General features: G+C 39.0%; 1 protein-coding gene across 1 annotated transcript; it reads left to right on the forward strand.

The window, feature by feature from the left end:
* Positions 1-2,011: 2,011 nt before the first annotated feature.
* On the forward strand, positions 2,012-20,045 carry LOC124869437 (HERV-H LTR-associating protein 1). The gene is made up of 14 exons (XM_047367278.1): positions 2,012-2,016; positions 2,590-2,637; positions 3,418-3,501; positions 3,850-3,933; positions 4,221-4,304; positions 4,392-4,475; positions 5,474-5,530; positions 7,237-7,317; positions 9,884-9,916; positions 10,021-10,110; positions 12,008-12,523; positions 15,370-15,511; positions 17,101-17,183; positions 19,727-20,045. The coding sequence occupies exons 6-14, from the start codon at positions 4,418-4,420 to the stop codon at positions 19,768-19,770; spliced, it is 1,104 nt and encodes a 367-aa protein (XP_047223234.1). The 5' UTR covers positions 2,012-2,016; positions 2,590-2,637; positions 3,418-3,501; positions 3,850-3,933; positions 4,221-4,304; positions 4,392-4,417; the 3' UTR covers positions 19,771-20,045.
* The last annotated feature ends 445 nt before the right edge of the window (positions 20,046-20,490 follow it).

Raw genomic sequence — 20,490 nt, forward strand, 5'->3', positions numbered from 1 at the left:
GCTATAAATTAAATTTAGTTTTGTAACCACCCTGCATGGGGTAGATGTCTACCTGCTTCTGCACACCGGGTTTAAATGGATTAATTACACGCTTCAGGTGATCATAAGGAGTTGCTGAGAGCATTTCAGCCATTTAAAACCAGTTTAAACTAAAGTTAAGAATGGTCCTAAAATACAGTGTTGTACATTTTTACCCGTTTACTTAAATTTGGGGCATAAATGTACCCCTCTGTCCTCAGTTATTGATAGTACTGCCTGTAAACAGTGACTGTGTTCTTTTCTTCAGGTGGTATACCACAGATAATAAAGTAAGCACTAAAAACTTTATTAATTTTTAATGTAATTTAGAAGCTGGTGTACTACAACTGTTGGCTTTAGTTTGCCTCTCAACTTGCAGTCATGCTTCCTGCAAAGGACCTTACCTGATTCAGGTGTGTTGAAGTAGACACACCTAAAGGTTGCAGAACAGCGCCCCCTCTGGGACTGGAGTTTGATCCACCAGAGGTCATTCTAAGCGAGAATAGACTCAAATAAAAAACTTCAATTATGTTAGATGGATAGCAACACATGCTTAACATAAAGTTTTCTGGTGAAATTTTCCTTTTCCTTCATTAGGAAGTACTTTTCATGCTAAAGTAAAGAAATGACAACCTTTACTTGACATTTACAAAATTTAACCTGCAGATGATTCATGAATCTTCTGGAAAATGTCTGTTAATGTTAGCATTGTAGTTAAGTGGTCAGAAAAAACGGTAGACTGTGCCAGTGCTCATATTTTACATGAAGTTCTGTAATTTATTTATTGTTTTTGATATTTTTTAATGTGATTCGAAAGAAGAGAAAAATTAAGGCTAGGCTAAATTGCTAATAAAGAACATAACATGGCAGGTTGGTGTTTTATTTTCCTTCGGTTAAGAAAGTAAATCTTATGACAAAGAAAATAAATCAAAACTCCTTTCTAAAGAGCTCTTAATATGGTTGCATCGCAGCATTTGTGGAGTCTTATTGAAAATAAAGACCCAAAATCTGGAGGTTTAGCATCATAAAACATGGCAACTTATAATGTTTATATGGAGTCATGATCAAAGTTTAGATCTGTTTTTGCACATGTTACATCAATAATTGGGGTTTTTCTACTGTAGAGAAAAAATAATACTTCTTTGTTGGGCTAACTTGCTAAGCTGACTTCCTATTTCATTTAGAAAAAAATCTATTATTATGTTGTCATAGAAAAATCTGTCATTCGTAACATGCTGCTAGGCTAATCTGCTAAACTATTTCTCAGTGTATTTTTTGGACACGTTGTGATGGGATGATGATGGTCAGAAATGATGCCTTATACAGTTTCAGCCTTTAAACTATCTGTAGGAAATAAAATGTATTTTATATTTGTGCAGTTTCTAATTTTTGTTTCTATCCCCGTAGTTTACCAATACAAACTTATCTTACCTGTTGATTAGTTGTTGCTTAAAAATAAAGGCTCAGAGGAGCTTATTTGGTTATTTTTTTATATTTTTACTTGTATTTCACTTTATTTACAGTCAAAGTAAGACAAAACATCTTTAATTTGCTCTGTTAACAAAGTGCAGTATTTGAATGAGATCTGTGGCTTTAAAGTTAGTGAAAAAGAGTAAAAACATTAAAGTGGGAGTTTTTTTTATCAAAGACATATTTCCACAGTTCATGTAGGTGTTTCCATACTTTGTTTCCATTTAGTGTGTAGTTTCTGTTTTGTACCTTTGCAGGACAGTATTGTGCATTGTTGCTTTTCAGCAAACCAAAGTCAAGTTTTCCCCAGAGGTCTGATATTTTTACAGGGAGCTGTTGGAGGTAGTGTCCAGCATGCAGCCACACAAGGTATTTTTTGTGTGCTGAGCTCTTTAAGCTGCCAACAGTTGCTGTTCAGAGGGGAGAAAACAGGCCAAGTTTAATCCTCATCTGATTGCCGGTGTGTGCGACGCACCAAGAAAGGTTTGACTCTGCCGCCTGTTCAGTTCTGCACAGTTGAAACACAAGGTAAGATTGTTATATCGGGGGTTTTCCTTTAGGAAAATGTAGGCTGGAGAAATGCAATAATTTAGTGTAATTAAAAACTGACAAATTCAAACTGAGGACAGAAAGTAAGAGGAAATGTTTTCAATTCTGCCAAGAGTTGAAAAGTAAACTTTAAATCAAATGAGTTCAGTTGCTGTTAAAAGCTGCTTTTTAGCATTTTATTTGACCTTCTTTTATTCCACATGCTGATCCAGCCTGTGTGTTTTATGGTCTCTGCAGGATCATGGCAGTTTTAAGGAGTTTTGTGCAGCGTCCTCGCTTCTGTTTTATAATCTGTGTTTCTGCAACTTTATTCTTCATGCTCCTCAGGCAAGGTTGGTCAGCTGAAGCGTCTGCTCCTTAATAATAATTAGCAGGAATGCATGTCATTGTAGATTCTTTTTTATTTGTGCAAAGAAACAGGTGGTGTTAGAATATTTTTATGTTGCTATGACAGGAGTTCATGTTTGATGCAACAAAAATACCATCTGTAATATAGAAATTACTTCAGAAATGTGATGATTGAAAAAAACTGAGATCCTTCTTTATGTACAGAAATAAGAAGCAGGGTGCAAGAAGAGAGGCACAAGAGAGACTTCTCAGGTATCATCTCTATTTCAATCTCACTTCATTACAAAGTTTCCCTTGTAAAACTTATAATGTTTATCCAACAAATTATAAGGGCTTTTTCTTTTTAATTTCTGGGAACCATTTAATTTCCATGAATAATGATGTTGTAACATATACAAAATTGGGTCAGCAAGACCTAATGGAGCTCACAGGTAATTACAGGTAAATTTCCTGATACATGTAGACTACTTTCTAGAGCTTACATGATACTTTCTAGAAGTTACACCATGCTTTTAGAGCTTTCAAGGTACTTTGAGGAACTTGGACAAGTATTTTCTGAATTCATATGTATGTTCACAGAACTTAAGGGGTACAAGGTACTTGAACATACAGGATGCTTTTCCAAAACATATAGTGTTCATTTGGAAATAACCTGATATGGTAGAGAGAGCAGCCTGTAAGCTACTGAGATGCTGAGATAGCCATCTTCAAAGCCATGATTCAATACTTTTAGTCTGAGCTGTTTTTCTTAAAGCTAAAACACACAAGTCAACTTCTCCATCATATTCAGAAGTTCCTCAGAGCCTTTAAAGGAAAAAAAAACCTCCAACATACCAAAGGATATTAGTAATATAGCTATATATAGCTGATATGTAATTAAATGTCATTGTACCATGCTGGTGTCATTTAGATAACTACCACCTTGGGTCTAATTCCCACTTTCTAATTCCCACTTTTCTCATTCTCATTCTGCTGATTCTGGCAGTCAAACCCAATATCAGAGTGACTTCACTCTCAGCTTTTACTCCCCAGAAATCCCAGCGGAGAACATCATCGACCCCACTGCCATCGACCTCACGCCGCTGGTCAATACTTTAATAAATTCAAGCCAATCTGGTAAGTTGTCGTAGCATTACTGTCCATCGCCACAGGCTGGGTTCTAAATCAGTCACCTAGCTCTGTTTCCATCCTGCGGAGGTCAAACTGTAGTCTGTGCTCCTTTCAATGCCACCTTGAGACAAGGAGGAGGGTTTGGTTGGTCTGGTTTTGAAATGTGTAATCCACTCTGGCTTAGATCAGTAGAAACAGGTTTTGCTTGAGATTAGCTTCTGAAGGAACCTGCTCATGAATTTTTAATTAGTGCGCGTTTATAAAGAAAAAAATGTTTTTGCTCGAGTTTTGAATGTGACCAGACTCTGCGGTGGTGGTGATGATGATGAGGTAATACAGAAATGCATTTTTCAGGTTCTCGGCAGCTCTTCTCTCTGCTCAGCGTGACCTCCTACAGCTCTCTGGATCTCCATAAACTCACCTTGTTGGTCTACAACAGTAAATATGATCTCCTTACAAACCTCTGCTTCATCACAAACTCTGAAAGATTTGTTACAGTACCTGTAGATCCTCGTGTTCACAGAAGGCCCTGACTCATACGTTTGTAAATAATGCCACCTAGTGGTGTCACTGTTATAACTACAGTAAAATCTCTGGACCAATTTGTCTTAGATATAAAAATTGTTTTCTTCATTATTGCAGAATCAAAAACCTAAATAGTGGGGAAAATGCTGTTGAAATTGACTCTGTTGTTTAAACTTCCTTTATTTTGCTGTGTCTTGTAGTTTCCAGCATCAAGAGTTTAGAAAGTAGCCTGTTCAGGAGGCGGTTCTGCTACTGTGTCACTAATGAGACAAACGACCTAACGGGTAAGAAATGTTCATCCTCCATGACAGTACCGACCAGATCTTCCTGTGAATCTGATTAGAACCTGTATATTCTCTGTATATTCTAAGACTTTACAGCTATTCTTTTGGATGTGATGGGAAACTCAACAAGTTACCTACATGAGCTGTTTAAATCTTCCTCCATTTTATCAGGTGGGTGAAACCAAACATCTCCATCACTGGAAACAGTTGCTACAGGGACGCAGTGGTTGTTTGACCAATTTTCCAGCTTCAGTGTTTGTGTTCACAGTCCAGCTGTTAGTGTGCAAAGTGATCACATTAATACAGATTAAACACAAAGAGCTTTATTTGTGTATTAGCTTATGACATTTTTGTCATAAGCTAATACATCCTTGTCTACTTGTGTCACCAATGGTAACACCCAAAGAAAAGTGTGCAACCATCCTTGTTTTGCATCAAAACTGGCTCACATATACAGGAAACCGTTGCTGAAAATATGGCAGCTGAACTTGGTCTCTCAGGAACTTCAGGCTGAGAGGTTCAGCTGCAGTAAGGACAGCTTCAGGATGTCCAAGAGAGTTCAACAAACTCCAGGACCATTTCCTCCTGAGGTGTGATCTACAATTAGAGTACATGCTTGCGCAACACTGGTGGCAGAATGTGGGTGTGAGTGCATCTGGACATGAGTGGTGTTGCATCTTATGCAAAGAAGTAAGCTGAGAACAAAGAGTGGGATCAAAACATCTCCCAAGAGCTTGGTTGATAATATGTGGACTTTCCAGCATTATGGAGCACTGTGTCACAAGGTTAAAGTGATAACTTGGTGGCTCAAAGATCAGAATGCTGAAGCTTTGGACCCGTGGTCAGGAAATACCCCAGGTCTGAACCCCGCTGAGAACCTGCAGTCAGTTCTTAAAGAACAGATGGAGAAACGGAAGCCAATGCTAAACTCCAAGCTCTAAGAAGACAAGAATAAAAAGAAGTTATGAACAATGGGAATATTACTAATATTAACTAATATTTGCAGATAAAATTCTTTCGAAACTCCTAAAAAAGTTTTTTCTCAGTTTATTATGGAAAGATATTGAGCCCAACAAAATTCAACATTTGCATCTTTGCCAGAACATTCAGTCATACCTGCAAACTTTATATATGTTGTAATTTATGACGTGTCTTCTGCTGTGTCTCAGTCAGTCAAAGGAACAACTCGGACTGTATTTACATCTGTGTGATGGCGGGGAAGATGGGTAGGTAAAGATCTGCTGCAGTGATTTTAATTTAGACCAGATCAGAAAAAATCTGACTCGATGTAAACTGTTAGTTTACATGTTGCCCTTTGAAAGTTTCTGTGCTTTAAAGGTTTATGGAAAAATAAGGTTTTCACAGAGGATATTGTTTGAATTAATTAAGATGAGGAGTTAAAATATACAGGGGTTGGACAATGAAACTGAAACACCTGTCATCTTAGTGTGGGAGGTTTCATGGCTAAATTGGACCAGCCTGGTAGCCAGTCTTCATTGATTGCACATTGCACCAGTAAGAGCAGAGTGTGAAGGTTCAATTAGCAGGGTAAGAGCACAGTTTTGCTCAAAATATTGAAATGCACACAACATTATGGGTGATATACCAGAGTTCAAAAGAGGATAAATTGTTGGTGCACGTCTTGCTGGCGCATCTGTGACCAAGACAGCAAGTCTTTGTGATGTATCAAGAGCCACGGTATCCAGGGTAATGTCAGCATACCACCAAGAAGGACGAACCACATCCAACAGGATTAACTTTGGACACAAGAAGCTGTCTGAAAGGGATGTTCGGGTGCTAACCTGGATTGTATCCAAAAAACATAAAATCAAGGCTGCCCAAATCACGGCAGAATTAAATGTGCACCTCAACTCTCCTGTTTCCACCAGAACTGTCCGTCGGGAGCTCCACAGGGTCAATATACATGGCTGGGCTGCTATAGCCAAACCTTTGGTCACTCATGCCAATGCCAAACGTTGGTTTCAATGGTGCAAGGAGATGTGAAAAATGTCTTGTTCTCTGATGAGTCCACCTTTACTGTTTTGCCCACATCTAGGAGAGTTACGGTGTGGAGAAGCCCCAAAGAAGCGTACCACCCAGACTGTTGCATGCCCAGAGTGAAGCATGGGGGTGGATCAGTGCTGGTTTGGGCTGCCATATCATGGCATTCCCTTGGCCCAATACTTGTGCTAGATGGGCGCGTCACTGCCAAGGACTACCGAACCATTCTTGAGGACCATGTGCATCCAATGGTTCAAACATTGTATCCTGAAGGCGGTGCCGTGTATCAGGATGACAATGCACCAATACACACAGCAAGACTGGTGAAAGATTGGTTTAATGAACATGAAAGTGAAGTTGAACATCTCCCATGGCCTGCACAGTCACCAGATCTAAATATTATTGAGCCACTTTGGGGTGTTTTGGAGGAGCGAGTCAGGAAACGTTTTCCTCCACCAGCATCACGTAGTGACCTGGCCACTATCCTGCAAGAAGAATGGCTTAAAATCCCTCTGACCACTGTGCAGGACTTGTATATGTCATTCCCAAGACAAATTGATGCTGTATTGGCCGCAAAAGGAGGCCCTACACCATACTAATAAATTATTGTGGTCTAAAACCAGGTGTTTCAGTTTCATTGTCCAACCCCTGTATATTCGTCATTCCCAAGACGAATTGATGCTGTATTGGCTGCAAAAGGTGGCCCTACACCATACTAATAAATTATTGTGGTCTAAAACCAGGTGTTTCAGTTTCATTGTCCAACCCCTGTATATGATCCTTACACAATATTCCTTATACAATATTCTGTTGAAGACTAATTCTAATTTCTTGGTTTTTTTTATTTTTTTATTTTAGCTAAATTGTTTTGATGTTATTGTAGTGATTAATCATGGAACAGATTGTCTGATTAATTGTGCGTTTTGTCCAGGCAGAGAGGTGTCCAGGTTGTGGGATGTCGGCTCCATCACACCGCTGTTCAACCAGACTATTGTTGAAGGACCGCACACAGGTTTCTTAGAGCAACTAAAAACATTTTTCCAGTAGCTGGAAACTTAGAAATAAGCTAAGGAGAAAAATCAGATGTACTTAAAAGTTTCTTTTATGAAATTAATCCTTTAGACCTGCCTTAAGGCAATGCTGCCATCTGCAGTTTATTTGCACATTAACCATTTAACTCAAGGATAATAGACTATCTTCTAGAAGTCTTTTACCGGTCTAAAACAGACACAGTCAGAATCTTCTCCAAAAACATTAGAAAGTAATATAGTGAACAATGATAATAAAATAAGGTTTTCGTTTCAGATTCCCTCAAACAGTTAGTTATTTTTAGATGAGAAACTAGGGTAATCCTAATATAAATATTAACGATTCTTTAATTATTTGAGTAGTTTTCTCAGCTGATAAAATGCCAAAATTGCTATATTTAGCAAAAAAATCTATTTTATTTGGAGCTAACAGTAGAAATGCACCTGTAAACAGGTGATTATCTCTCCCTCCTCATCATTCTCAGTTCATGCAGTTCTTGCCTCATTCAGTTTCCCTGTTACAGACTGCTTTATTTTTTGTGAGGAACTTTCACGTGTCCAAACTGAGTAGACAAACACCCCTCAGCCTGAAAGTCTGTGTTTTTACAACAATACAATAACAAAACAACTCATTACTAAAAATGTTGTTGAAGCTCAGCTTTCTTAAATCAGGCAGCACTTAAAAGTGTTTTTAATCATTTTTTTATGATCTCTTCCTCACTCAGCTGCAGGTAATCCCTTGGCGCTTCTTTTACTGTTTGCTGTTCTGTTTGTTCATAAAAGCTTGGTTTATTTACATTTGGTTCTTCACCTTTAGAAAAACCAAACACATCCAAGCCTTTTTCTTTATTTACCTGGTCACAGCAAATGTTAACAACACTAGTAACGTTTCCTATCGCGGACCAAACCTTCATTACTGCCAGGATCAGCCCAGTCCAAGGCAGCTCTTCTTCCAGATACCGGAACAGCTGTTGTTGCGCGTAACATGCTCACTCACGCTTTCTACCCGTGGCTACCATAATAAAGGTCTCCACACAACATTTTTTATTTTCATTCATGAAACGCAACAATCGGGGACATTTCAGGGGTAAGCAACTGTCCCCAGAATTCAGGGACGCTTGGTCACCCTAGATGACTTGGTCATATACATATACGTAGTAGTTTTACAAGCTAACATAGCTAATATTAGCAAAAAGATCACCAATATATTATGGTATTTATAGATTCTGAATGTAAACTAGTTTAAACTGTTTCACAAATTCTGCTAAATTTAAGTCATTTTTCTGAATCTTCCTAATATGTCATCAAACCTTAGCTGCTAGCTGCCTAGCATAAACCTGAGTTTTCTAAACCAGCTAACAATACTAACATTAGCATTGTTAATGCAAGTAAGATTATAGTTGTATCACAAAATTAAATCTGTAAACAGTCTGACTGTTGGGACTGAGTTTAATTTGGGTACAAACTAAAATGTGGATTTGGTTTTATTATAATTGAATTTTTTACATTTCCAGATTACTTTGCAAGGGTGGGTGAAACCATAGCAGCTAGCTGGCTTCCATGAGACATTTCTGTTTGTCAAACCCCCTACCAAGCTATCATCATGCGAATATAAAAGGGGCTTACGTGGTAATGTACAAATTTTTTGGGGGTGGGTGGGGGGCAGGGACACAAATTAATCAAAAACAGTAATTTGAAAAAAATGTTGAAAAAACATATATTAAGCAATGCAGTTCCTGTGTGTATACCACCCTCTGTGAGCCCTTCCTTCTGCCACCCCAACCAATCAAAATGCAGAACATGATCTAAGTTCTAGGGACAGTGCAACTTGATCTTTTTTGATCTGGTGCTTGTGTCTTCCCTTTTTTAATCCCATCCCAGGGCAACTACCCATGTGGCCTTTATCAAAAAGCGCCATTGAAACAGTCAAGTAATACCAGCTAGCTAGCTTGCTAGCACCAAAACAATTCCTGGCTGAAAGCCGGGTAAAACCACAGAATATGAAACACATTTTTTTTTTTTTTTTTTGATGGTGTATCATAACGCTGAGGTGACTGTTTTATAAAGATTTTGTTGATGGTTTATTGTTAGAATGCAGAAGTGCATCATGTTGGCTTCAGTTGCTGCTAACGCTTCTGTTCAGCTGATGCTAACCGTCTTTCAAGCAATGTTTTTCAGAAATTAAAACATTTGTAAACTCAGCATATTAGAATATTTCTGGTGCCAATTTCTCAACTAAAAACTAGCAAATGATGAGGGTAAAATGCAACAAAATCTCCGGTAAATCTACAACCTATCATTTATATTTGTTGTTTATGTTGTTAAAATGTTAATTTAAGTCCGGATGTTCAGTTTCACTATTTGACATCAATCGATTAATAATTAGTAGGTCTGTTTTTTTTTAAATTGTTTCTTCTGTCATGTTTTTGTACGTACCCTAGCAAAGAACAAGGACAGCTTTAAGTGTATTTAATATACAAATCTGGAACAAAACAGCTCTCATAAGTTCATAAACTGAAACCTACTGAACTTTTCCGTCTTCTTTTCAAGTGACTAATATCTCCTCCATTCGCCTTCCTGTTGGTGAGTACATTTGCACCTTTAAAAGACTCCTTTAAGAATCTGCTGTGATCAGCAACCCATACGTTATTCAGCTCTCTGATCCAAATGTTAATTTTAAACCACAGAATGGCACCAACTGCCCATAAATATGAGTCATGCCTCTCCATCTGGGATGAGCTCTATCCTGACCAGCCAAGTCTCCTCTACTGCTCATGGTGAGTTTCCCCCTGGGGGCCGGTGGTATGATAATTCTTACCCTGGCAGATCAGACTACTATCAAAAGTTTTCCAGTATTTGACTATAAAGTTGAAAGTTGTAGAAATTTGTTTCTCAATAAATGGCTGTTATTTAGCAGAGAAAAGTTTAACCCACATTTGAACAAGAAAAAAACAAAACTGAAGAGAAGCCAATAAAGTAACTGTGGTGACCGGATTGTAATGAAACTGTATCAGGAGGAGATATATAAAATATGAGGATGGATTCAATAAGTGACATGTAAATCAAATCTAAAACGTTTTTGCTGACATGGAAAGATTATAGTTTCCTCAGCAGGTGAAGACGTTGGTGAGCCTTGTTGTTAATTTGGCTCACGTGCTGGAAAATGGCACTTGTGTAGTTCTATGCTGAGGTATTTAAAGGACTTACAGTTTAAGAAAAAGCTCTGATGTCTTACTCTGCCAGTACAGCACAGCTCCTTTGTTTTGGAAACATTTATTACCAAAGAGTCCTCTGCTGGATTCTGGACCAGCTCGCTCACCCCCTGCTCGTATCTGGTGGATTCAGTGGTGTGAGTGGAATGAGGCACCAGTGACATGTCATCTGTATGTTTCACAAGTATTTTCTTCACAGCTTCGAATAATGTTGTTGGTGTACACAGAGAAGAGAACAGGTGATAAAACACAGGCCAGTGGGAGACCAGTGTTTAAACCAGTTTAATGGATTTAAAACCTTTTAAAAACCCCTGCTGTGGTCTTTACTGTGAAAAAACAAAAAAATCTTAAATCCATAAAACCAGTTTGGGATTAACCTAAAGGTCTAAAAGAGGGCGTTACAGAGTTTTGATATGCACAATATTAAAAGGAGATGTAAAACCCATAAATTATAAGGTCACTTTACCTACATAATGCAGGTGCTCTTCCTGAACCTAGAGGTTACTTTTACTGTACTTACTGGTTACTTAGAATCAACCAAATACTTTACAGGAACTTAGGTGGTTACTTTTTAGAACTTACCAGGTAGTTTCTTGAAACTTTTATGGGACCTACCAGGAACCTACCAAGTACGATCCTGGAACTTAATGATTATGTTTCTGAACTTAGAAAGTCTTTCTGACAAGCCTTTACAGGACTTACTGGTTGCCCTTCATGAACCCACAGAGTACCTTCCCAGAACTTAATGGGTGCTTTCCTGGACCTTCATGGAACTTATGCAGTAATAGTTCTGTTCAAAATACACCCAGGTTTTTGAAAGTACACAGTAAGGAACTGGAAAGTAACGAGTACGTTTTATGAAAGTTATAGAATACTTGGTAAATTCAAGTAAAGTAACTATATAGTCTGGTTCTTGAAAGAACCATGTAAATTCCAGTGTAGCCAACTAAATTACCCAACTAGTTTCAAGGAAGTTTCACAAAAAGGTTCCTGGAGAGTTGTGGGCAAGTACCCAGTAAGTCCAAGGTAGTACCTGGAAGGTTCCAGGAGCATAATGGGTAAATTCCAGGAAAGTGACTGCTGTAATATGTTGTGCAACCCAAATTTCTCATTTTAATGGTTAATTAATTCACTGCGATGCAAAACTCAAGCTAACAAGTGAATGTATTTTGTTTTGCTTCCAGCTCATAACAAGAAGCAACCCTGGGGAAAAAACGACCGTCCGTTCAAAGTGAACAAATTAAATCTTGCCATATTTTCCTCATGGTTGTATCTGGATTATAAAGGTGTCCTCATGAAAATTATTAGTATAAGACGTGAAGATTAACAATCACAATAATTTCCTATGTCCATCTTCTTTAGATATTTTGTGGTTGGGAATATTTGCCCTTTCTCAGTTAAACAAGGATAAATTTAAAATAGAAAATGTGATGGTTACATTGTTTGCTCCGGCTTTCTTCAGCTTCGCCACATCTGAGCAGAACATCTTCAACAACATTAAAGGTCACAGCCTCGGAGACGGTCACCATGCCTCAGTATCCGGCATCCTCCATGCCTCCAGGTTTCGCTGCAGAAAGTCCATCAACGGTTCGAAAACCAGAAACACAAAACACCTGGATGAACCAAGGATTTACAACTCTATGGAGCAGGATGACACAAGCTAAAACAGCAGCAGCAGTGATGACATCAACTCTAACTGCAACACAGACGGCAGCCAGAACAATGAACCGACCAACCACCGCCGTTAAGGTGCTGACTGCTGCACCAGTAATGCCTCAGCTCACACCCCGACCTCCTACAGCCACAACTATCCTCTCGGCAGTGATGAATCTGGTTGAAATGAGAATATCTTCAAGTGAAACATCTCTGCACACATCATCCACAAGACCTTCAGCCATTCAACCAACAGAACCTACAGAAACGACTCAAAGCAGCAGAACTACAGAACCCAACAAGGACAGAGAAACTGAGAAACCAGGTAACTACTGATTGCTACTGAAGGGGTTAATTTAAATGGAAGAATAGTTTCACTGATGTACTGAATGGATGACAGGACAAGAGGAAGTATTTCAATTCAAGGTTTCTCCACAGTTTTTAATGTCAAAATTATTTGTTTCCACACTCAAATTTCAGTAGTTGGATGGAGGGCCAACAGGTGAATGCATAAATAGATGGATGATGGACAACAGGTCGAATGAATGGATGGATGGATGAATAAAGAGCAAACATGTATACATATGTGGCCTGCAGAATGTTCTCTTGCTCATGGTTCATATATATTCAGTGTAATTTATAGTTTTTGTACAATAACTCACAGCTTCTCACAGGTTCCTAATTTTCAAGTCAGAAGAAGAAAGAAATGTCCTGTTGGATTTTCAGGCAGCTGCTTAGGAATCCTTCAAAAGTTCTCCTGAAGCATTTATAGATGCTTGTCTTCCTCCATACCAGCCCTGCAGCCAACGTTTCATCTCATAAGCATCTCTATTCATTGAAAATTAAGAATCATTAATTCTTTTTTTTGTCTGCTGAGGTAAACTGCAACATCCCTGAGGGCCATTAACAAAAAATAAAAATGTCCCTTTTTCTATGTTGTCACCTTAAAAAAATGAAATGTACTGACAAATGACCCTGACTCTGACATAAAAATAAAAGTATAATTTGGAGGCATCAGACACAGAGCTGTACGCCAGCTAAGTGGCGTGATGGTACTGCTCTGCCCTGCTCGACTCTGACAGCTGACCTGCTCTGAAAAAGCAGCGGTAATCGCATCAGATCCGTTCACCGTCATTTCTGGGTTCACCGACAGCGGCTGATTTGATTTGAACCTGGTGGGGGTGGGGGGGGGTGAGGTGTGGTTTGTGTGTTCGTGCATTTGATCATCGGAGCTGAAGATGGTAGCCATGGCAACAGAAGGTGCTGCCCTCCTTTACAGTAGAGATTTAATACAGAGGAATAATTAACAAATATCTGCAAATTAACTGGTTTTACACCCATCCCATCCTTTCTTAGCTCCTAATTGCAAGGATGTGATGCTTTTATGGCCATTTTGCGTAAACAACTTTTTTTAAGCATCTTGGTAATGTATTTTTTAAAACTTCACTCTACATTGATTCTCTGCATTTCAGTGTTATTGATGTATTTTAGGAAACACCAGACTTGACTGTTTATATGTAGAATTTTATGGTTAATTTAACAGAAAATCTTCCCTCTGTCCACATTTCCCAGCAGAACCACTAGATGGCAGTAACATCCCACTGTAAACACAACCAACCAGCCTCCTCCTTCCCAGTGAATTTTGCCTAGCAACAAAGCAAGAGCTGCAGCCCTCTGTGCAGTTTGTCACTGACTCATTAGTTTGCAGTAAAATGAGCGTTTGGCGGCAGGCTGCATGTGTCTACACCTTCTGTGTTGATGTCAGCAGACAAACAAGGCGGCGATAAGGGGCCACGGCTCGTTTCCATCAACTGCTGATCTGTCAGCTCCAACACAGCAGTTCACTTTACAGGAAAAAAGTGCAGGGTTTTAGTGTGACTGATTTGAGATTTAGTGCAGGGTTTTAAAGTCCCCTCTAAAATTTTTCCTAGATATGCTGGATGTTTGTTGGCTACCTCAAGGTTATGTAAATGTTGAATGAAGGTTAGCAGACTTGGAACGAGAACATGTGGATGGGGGATAAGCAGCATGCCACAGGGACAGAAAAGCAGAGATGTCCAGGACATCAGGTCAAAAACCCTTCACGGTCTCTAGTTTATAAAAAAAACCCACTGGAAATAATACAAAGCTAAACATGGGGACACATTTTACACAGATTCCCAGTCAAAGGTAATCTGCCTCAGTCTGCACTGCTGGGGTCAGTCTGCAGGGCCAGTCGGTACAAAAATCTGTGCGTGTGAGATGTGTTGAAGACTGGGGTGTGCGTGTGGAACTGACCCAACCTCAGTCGCTGTCAAACATACAGGTTTGAATTTTTCTGAGACCCAGCCGGGTAGTGAACTGATCATTGACCCAACAGCAAATGCGTGTTGCTGACAGCCTATTGAGACGCTGACACACGGCAACAGCTGCAAGCCAACGTTTTTCTTTATTTGTAACTATAAAACATTCTGAACGTAAACACACAACAGTATTGGGCATTATACAAGATATCGCCTAACTAATTACAGTCATATGGTGATTAAAAACAAACAGTAAAACAGTTTATGACTAAAACTCAGTAAAAGATGAAGGACCTCATAGAAATACACCAAATAATTCACATATTGCACATAAAGGTAATGGGACTTGACATTTCTGAATGATCTGAATTCCTCCACAGTGATGTAAAAGACTGCCACTTATCAGCTGTTGCTTGCAAATGTTATACAAGCAGTTGTTTGATGTAGGGGGCAATTACTTTTTCACATCTTGTCTGGGTTTTTTTTTTAAATCAGTATTTTCATGTTGATTGGGAGCTCTTGTACCATTAATGGTTAATCCATTAGTGGTACAATGAAGTAAAAAAAAAAAAAACACTATTTCTTATAATGAAGATTCCTCTGATTTGAATTTAAGCACTGATGCAGCAGTGCAATAAATTATACCTTTGTGAGCTTCCAGAGATTAATTAAAGTGGACTCGCAGTTGTATTTTAATGTGCGTGATAACCTTTTGGCTCTTTGGTTTCTAATCTGTAATTGGACAGCAAATGTTTTAGCAGACTGTGAAGTAGTGTGGAGGGAGCAGAGTAGATTCAGGCCTCAGGACTTTGAAATTTTCAATCTGATCTGAATGTGTTGAATAGACCCATCTCTGATTGAAGTGACCTCTCACTCTGTCTCTTGAGAGGCTGTCCCTGGAGGAGGTTGGAGCCCAGCAGGAATGCGATGATGGTCGCCGAACTCAAGCTGCAGCCCTGCGTCCTCGAGCTTTGCAAGTTCTTCTCCCAGTGCCTCTGCAGACCGTTCAGCCAGAAGACGCGCACGAAAAGGTTTTCACACTCTTCTAAGATCACACTTCTGCAGGCTGCTGGGTCAGGTCGTTACATAATATATAACGGCAGGTCATGGTAAACCTTGGTTAGAGATCCCTGGATAATCCACCAGTTTGAGGGTAAAATTCACAAAGGAAATACCAAGACCACTGAGAAGGAAGGTCCTTGCTTTGTCCAGAGAGAGTTTAACAAGGGACAAAAATATACATGTTTGTTGTTCAACATTTCTAAAACAAATACACATATATACAAAGGCACAATTTTATGTCTGGGAATGAGTTTGCAGCTTAAAGAGTTTTTACAGATGTTATAGAGTTATTGAACCTGTTAGATAGACAGGAACCATGATGCCAACAACAGAACTGTCATCTGAAATAACATTATACTCAAAGAAAACAAGTGAGTTTCAACTGAACCCAACCCCCACCTGGTGCATGTGGTGTTTATTGACAGGTTAGGCCCGGACTCAGGAGAACCGGTGTACAGTTTGACCTAGACATTGGCCAGTGGACCGGAGATTCTAGAGAAACCCTTGCAAAAGTTTAACTTTGTAAAATCTCAAATCTTTTGCCCCAACTCAAGTGTCAAGTCCGCATTGACTGAATTAAACCTTTCTCATGAAGTGCCCGCCATCGGCTCTACTTATAGCACTGCACTGCAGTTGGGAATTCATATCTGAGTCCTGTCCTTTAAAGCCTGAGGCCATGGTCCTCAACTGGAAAACCACAGAAGTGTCCCTCTGTCTCTGTTTGTGAGTGATTGCAGGATGTTGAGAGATGGGTAGAAGGATTTTTAATCATCTGCAGTGTGCAGAGCCTTGCTCTTGTCCATCATGGTGAAGAAGGAGCTTAAACCCACACCAATGATCATGAGATATGGGTCATAAATGAAAGAAAAGAATCCCGAAGACAAGAAGATAAAATTAGCTTCCTCCTTTTGGTGGTTGGACTTGGCTTAGAGCTTCACCATACTGGGTTGCTGAGGCAGATCTCAACACATACATTTTCAGATTGCTGAAGTGGTGTTGGCATCTGATCAGGATCCTTGTTGGACCACTTGCTTTGGAGGTTCCTCGCATGTCCCACTGGGAGGAACCCTAAGGTAGAACCAGAACTCGCTGGATGGAGTATTTTTCTAGAGGTTATGAGGAGCTGGAGAGGAATGTCTGGGTTTCCCTTCTGGACCTGTAGCCTCAGCGACCCAATCTGAAATAAGCGCCAGACGAGGTTTGTAGGAATGGATAATGGATGCCGATGTGTGGTCCTCACTTGGACCAAATTGTTTAAGTTTAGAAGGCATTCAGATCAAGTTTAGATAACGTTTTCTATATTCACCACTGAGAATTTCTATCAAGCACAAGCAACTTCTGTAACCATGGTAACTTTCAATGGTTGATGCAAACATGAAGGCATGGCAACAAAGGGGGGAGGGGACCAGTCCTGCTGCTGTAAAGAAACCTGGCGATGTAACCTGCCTGGTACCACACTGTGTGGAGCAAAGGGCCTGACCTCAGGTCTCCTTTAGTCTCCTCATGTCCACAGGTCTTCATTCTGGTCAGAGTCATCATTTTCTGTTTCTTTTTACAGATACTGTGACGACAGCTTCCTCTGGTACGAAGAGCACACGTTTGAGGTGTGTCGAAGAGTCAAGAGAATTTCCTTCTCCAAAAGTAAGTGAACCGTAGAGGAGAGAAAATGCTGGATCAGTGGTAGCAGAGGAAAGTAGAGAAACTATCAGAGGGCATTTTTTGGTGTAGTGTCCACCTGCACAGACAGACGTGTTGTAGCTGGAGGTCTGTATCATGAGAACGGCAGGTCTGTGGAGGCCAAAAATGAGCCAAAGGTTTCAAAAAGAGATGCTTTGTCTGGAAACCAGAGGGGATCTACTCTCGGTCCAGAGAACAGACTGCTGTCACATAATTCACAGTTTATGTAGTTTTAGCTTACCTCAAGGGTTTGATCTGAAACAGAGATTTTCAAAAGACATCTGGAATTAAAGAAAGATTGATCATTTCTAAAAATATAGAGGTTTTCTCTTACAGATGACATTGAAAGTGTTTTAACTTATTAACTCTGGGGATAAAGACCTTTCAAGTCAAACTGATTAGTATTTAGATCTCAGAGATCCAGCAAATGTATATTTTCATTGCTATTTAAAAAGTAGAGAAAGCCCAGGGTTCAATACATAATACAGCTTATGGAAATGTATTTCTCTGTGATTAATGGACATTTGTAGTGCTGCAAGTTTCAACTAGCTGAGCTTGGACACAGTTGGGGGTTCCAACAGAACGATGATCCTAAAAACATCCAAACTGGGTTTGGTATGGATAAAGCAGGTAAACATTAAGTTTCTGGGATGGCCACAACCTTAACCCTGTTAAGAGCGCCACGGTGGTGGCAGCATCATGCTGTGGTGCACACAATTTAGTAGTACCACAGGTCATTAATACCAAATGTACATCCAAACTAGTTTTTTAATGGATAAAGCAGGCTAAAATCAAGGTCCTGTTTAATTTCAATAAACTCTACCAATTCTGATAGGACTGTTCAAATATCCAGTTAGAATGATGCCAGAAGCTTGTTGATTGCTACAAAAACAGTGAGGTCAAAGGGCAACTTAAAGGGGAATTTACTCAAATATTAATGATCACGTATGTATTTGAGCCTGTGTGGATTAGTGATGGGAACTCCGGCTCCTTTTAGGGAACCATTTTTTTTATCTCTGCTCAATTAAAAGAGCCGGTTCTTTTGGATCCCAAACATATATTGACCGATCTGTGCGGTTTGAAGAGAAAAAAATGGGGGAGAAGTGGGAAAAAACCCAAGAAACTCCCACTTAGGAACTCCCTTATCGTTCGATTCGCGACCATCTAGTGTGGATCAGAGAAAATCCACAATACTTTCATACCTATTTGGCCAATCGTTTTTTTTATTGTTTGTGTTGGAATGAATGTTTGAAATATATTAAAAGGTCAAAATAACATAACATTAATGCCCGTAATGAGTGTAAGGAAAGCAAAGTGAAGAGTTTTATTTAAGCTTTTTACAGAGATGTTTTCTAAAATCAGTCCAACAAAAACAAAGCCTGTGTTTGTAGCCTCTGTTAAAAACACTAAAGAGTTAATAATGTTACTATGGTAACCTGCATTTTTACTGAGCTTCAACATCTTATGGGTCCAAGTAATGATATACGTCTGAAAACAGCATTCAGTTGCTTCTTTTGATGTGGTTCTGTTAAGAGGTTATGAGCAGTAAGTATCTTACCTTTGGTAGATAACTCCTCCAGCATCTCCACTTTAACACAGATTTACAGCTTGTTAGCATGAGGCAAAGACAAAAATCAAGTTCCAACATTAAAAAATGGCATAGCAGTAAAAAACCCACTATTTCAGGGTTTAATGGTATTTTGTATCTTTTTCATATATTAGGTGGTTCTCTGGCTGGATGCATTTTTGGCACTTCTTTAACCAACACACTTTAAGGCGGGATTAAGACGCCTTTTTTCATCTCCATGTGTTTTGTGATTCTTTAAATAAATTCTAGATTCATGTTATGACTTTAAACGAGCAAAGATTTGATATTATTTATTTAGCTTTACACACTTCACCACAGAGCTGAAGAATAAACCCTCAGAATGACGCACCCTTTACTTCAGGCTTTTAAACCTTTTCATTTATTTAATTTATGCAGAAACAGATTTTAAAGCTGCGTCTCATATTAGTTCATAAATAAGTTGTTACTAATTATTTAATATTTCATACCATCAAAACACAGAAGATAATACACACAAACAGGTCTCTGCCTGAAACATAAAGACAACGGCGCTCTTTTATTCAAGCTTTTTGTGTTATTTTGAAGCTCTGTTCTGTGTGATTTCATCTGTGAAAATACTGAATAAATAAAGTAACTTTTTACAGAAAGGGTCCCTTCAAAGCAAAGCCAGTGTTCCAACAGTCTAAACCTCTGCAGGGTTTGCTCATTAACAGCAAACAAACACTTGGATGAATAAGAAGTGTTACTATGGCAACCCGCAGCTTCATTAAACAGTAACTTGTTAAGGATCATGCTGTCTGCAGGACTGATCACTAAAGTGTAACCCCTGTGTTTATATTGGTTCTGATTCCCACCTAAAGCTCAGAGCAGACAGAAGTTCTTCCTCTGGTGTCGGGTACCCAGCTGTAACCCTTTGTCCTTTTTCTTCCTCCCTTCACAGATCTGAAACAGAGATGCTTGTCAAAGATGTGCAACAAACTGTAACCCGACAGGAAGCGGAGGGAAACAAAGAGCCGTTCATCATGGCCGGATGTGACGGGAATGCCAAACAAAAGCTTCTGGAACAGCTGGAAGACTCACGGGAGGAGAGCTTGTGGGTGATTTCCAAAAAAAATGTACATTTTGGACCTCTGACCTGGATATTCATCAACAATCTGCCATGTGATTTATAAAAAAAAACATTCTTCAAACAAAATTTTAAACAGTTTTAAAATAAACGACTGTTTTTCCTTCGATAGTTTAATAAACATTAGCCCTTATTAGATGCTCCTGTTTAGAGAGATTGTTCTTCTAAACGGCGTCATGAAACAATAGATTAAAAACAGACAAAACTTTGAAAGATCAATAGAATAGTGTTTAAAATTACCTCAGTATACCATCTTAAGTCACAAAAAATCCAGTTGTGCTTAAATAGGTTTTACCTTACCCTGATGAATGTACCCTTTAATCCAAATGATATTTAAATGTTGGATTTAACTCAAATGTTCTAAAACACGGCTGTTTTAAAATATCACGTAAAAAAGAAACCATGATGAATTATCTGAGCTTTTTCCACCTTTTAATGTGATGAATTTCCTGCATGGTTCAACCGGGGGGAAAAAAAAACTCATTTCAGGATGAAAATAAATGTTTTAGAAGAAAATTATTTCCTCAAAGAATTGGAGATGAATTCATGGTAGGAAGAAGAACCTCCTGGAAAAATGG

Source organism: Girardinichthys multiradiatus, chromosome 6 (genome assembly GCF_021462225.1).
Source record: "Girardinichthys multiradiatus isolate DD_20200921_A chromosome 6, DD_fGirMul_XY1, whole genome shotgun sequence".
Lineage (NCBI taxonomy): Eukaryota > Metazoa > Chordata > Actinopteri > Cyprinodontiformes > Goodeidae > Girardinichthys > Girardinichthys multiradiatus.

Coding starts and splice junctions, on each gene's coding strand:
- LOC124869437 (XM_047367278.1), top strand. CDS start 4,418: ATGGGAAACTCAACAAGTTACCTACATGAGCTGTTTAAATCTTCCTCC. Junction 5,531..7,236: donor TGTGATGGCGGGGAAGATGG/GTAGGTAAAGAT, acceptor CGTTTTGTCCAG/GCAGAGAGGTGTCCAGGTTG. Junction 12,524..15,369: donor CAGAGAAACTGAGAAACCAG/GTAACTACTGAT, acceptor GTCTCTTGAGAG/GCTGTCCCTGGAGGAGGTTG.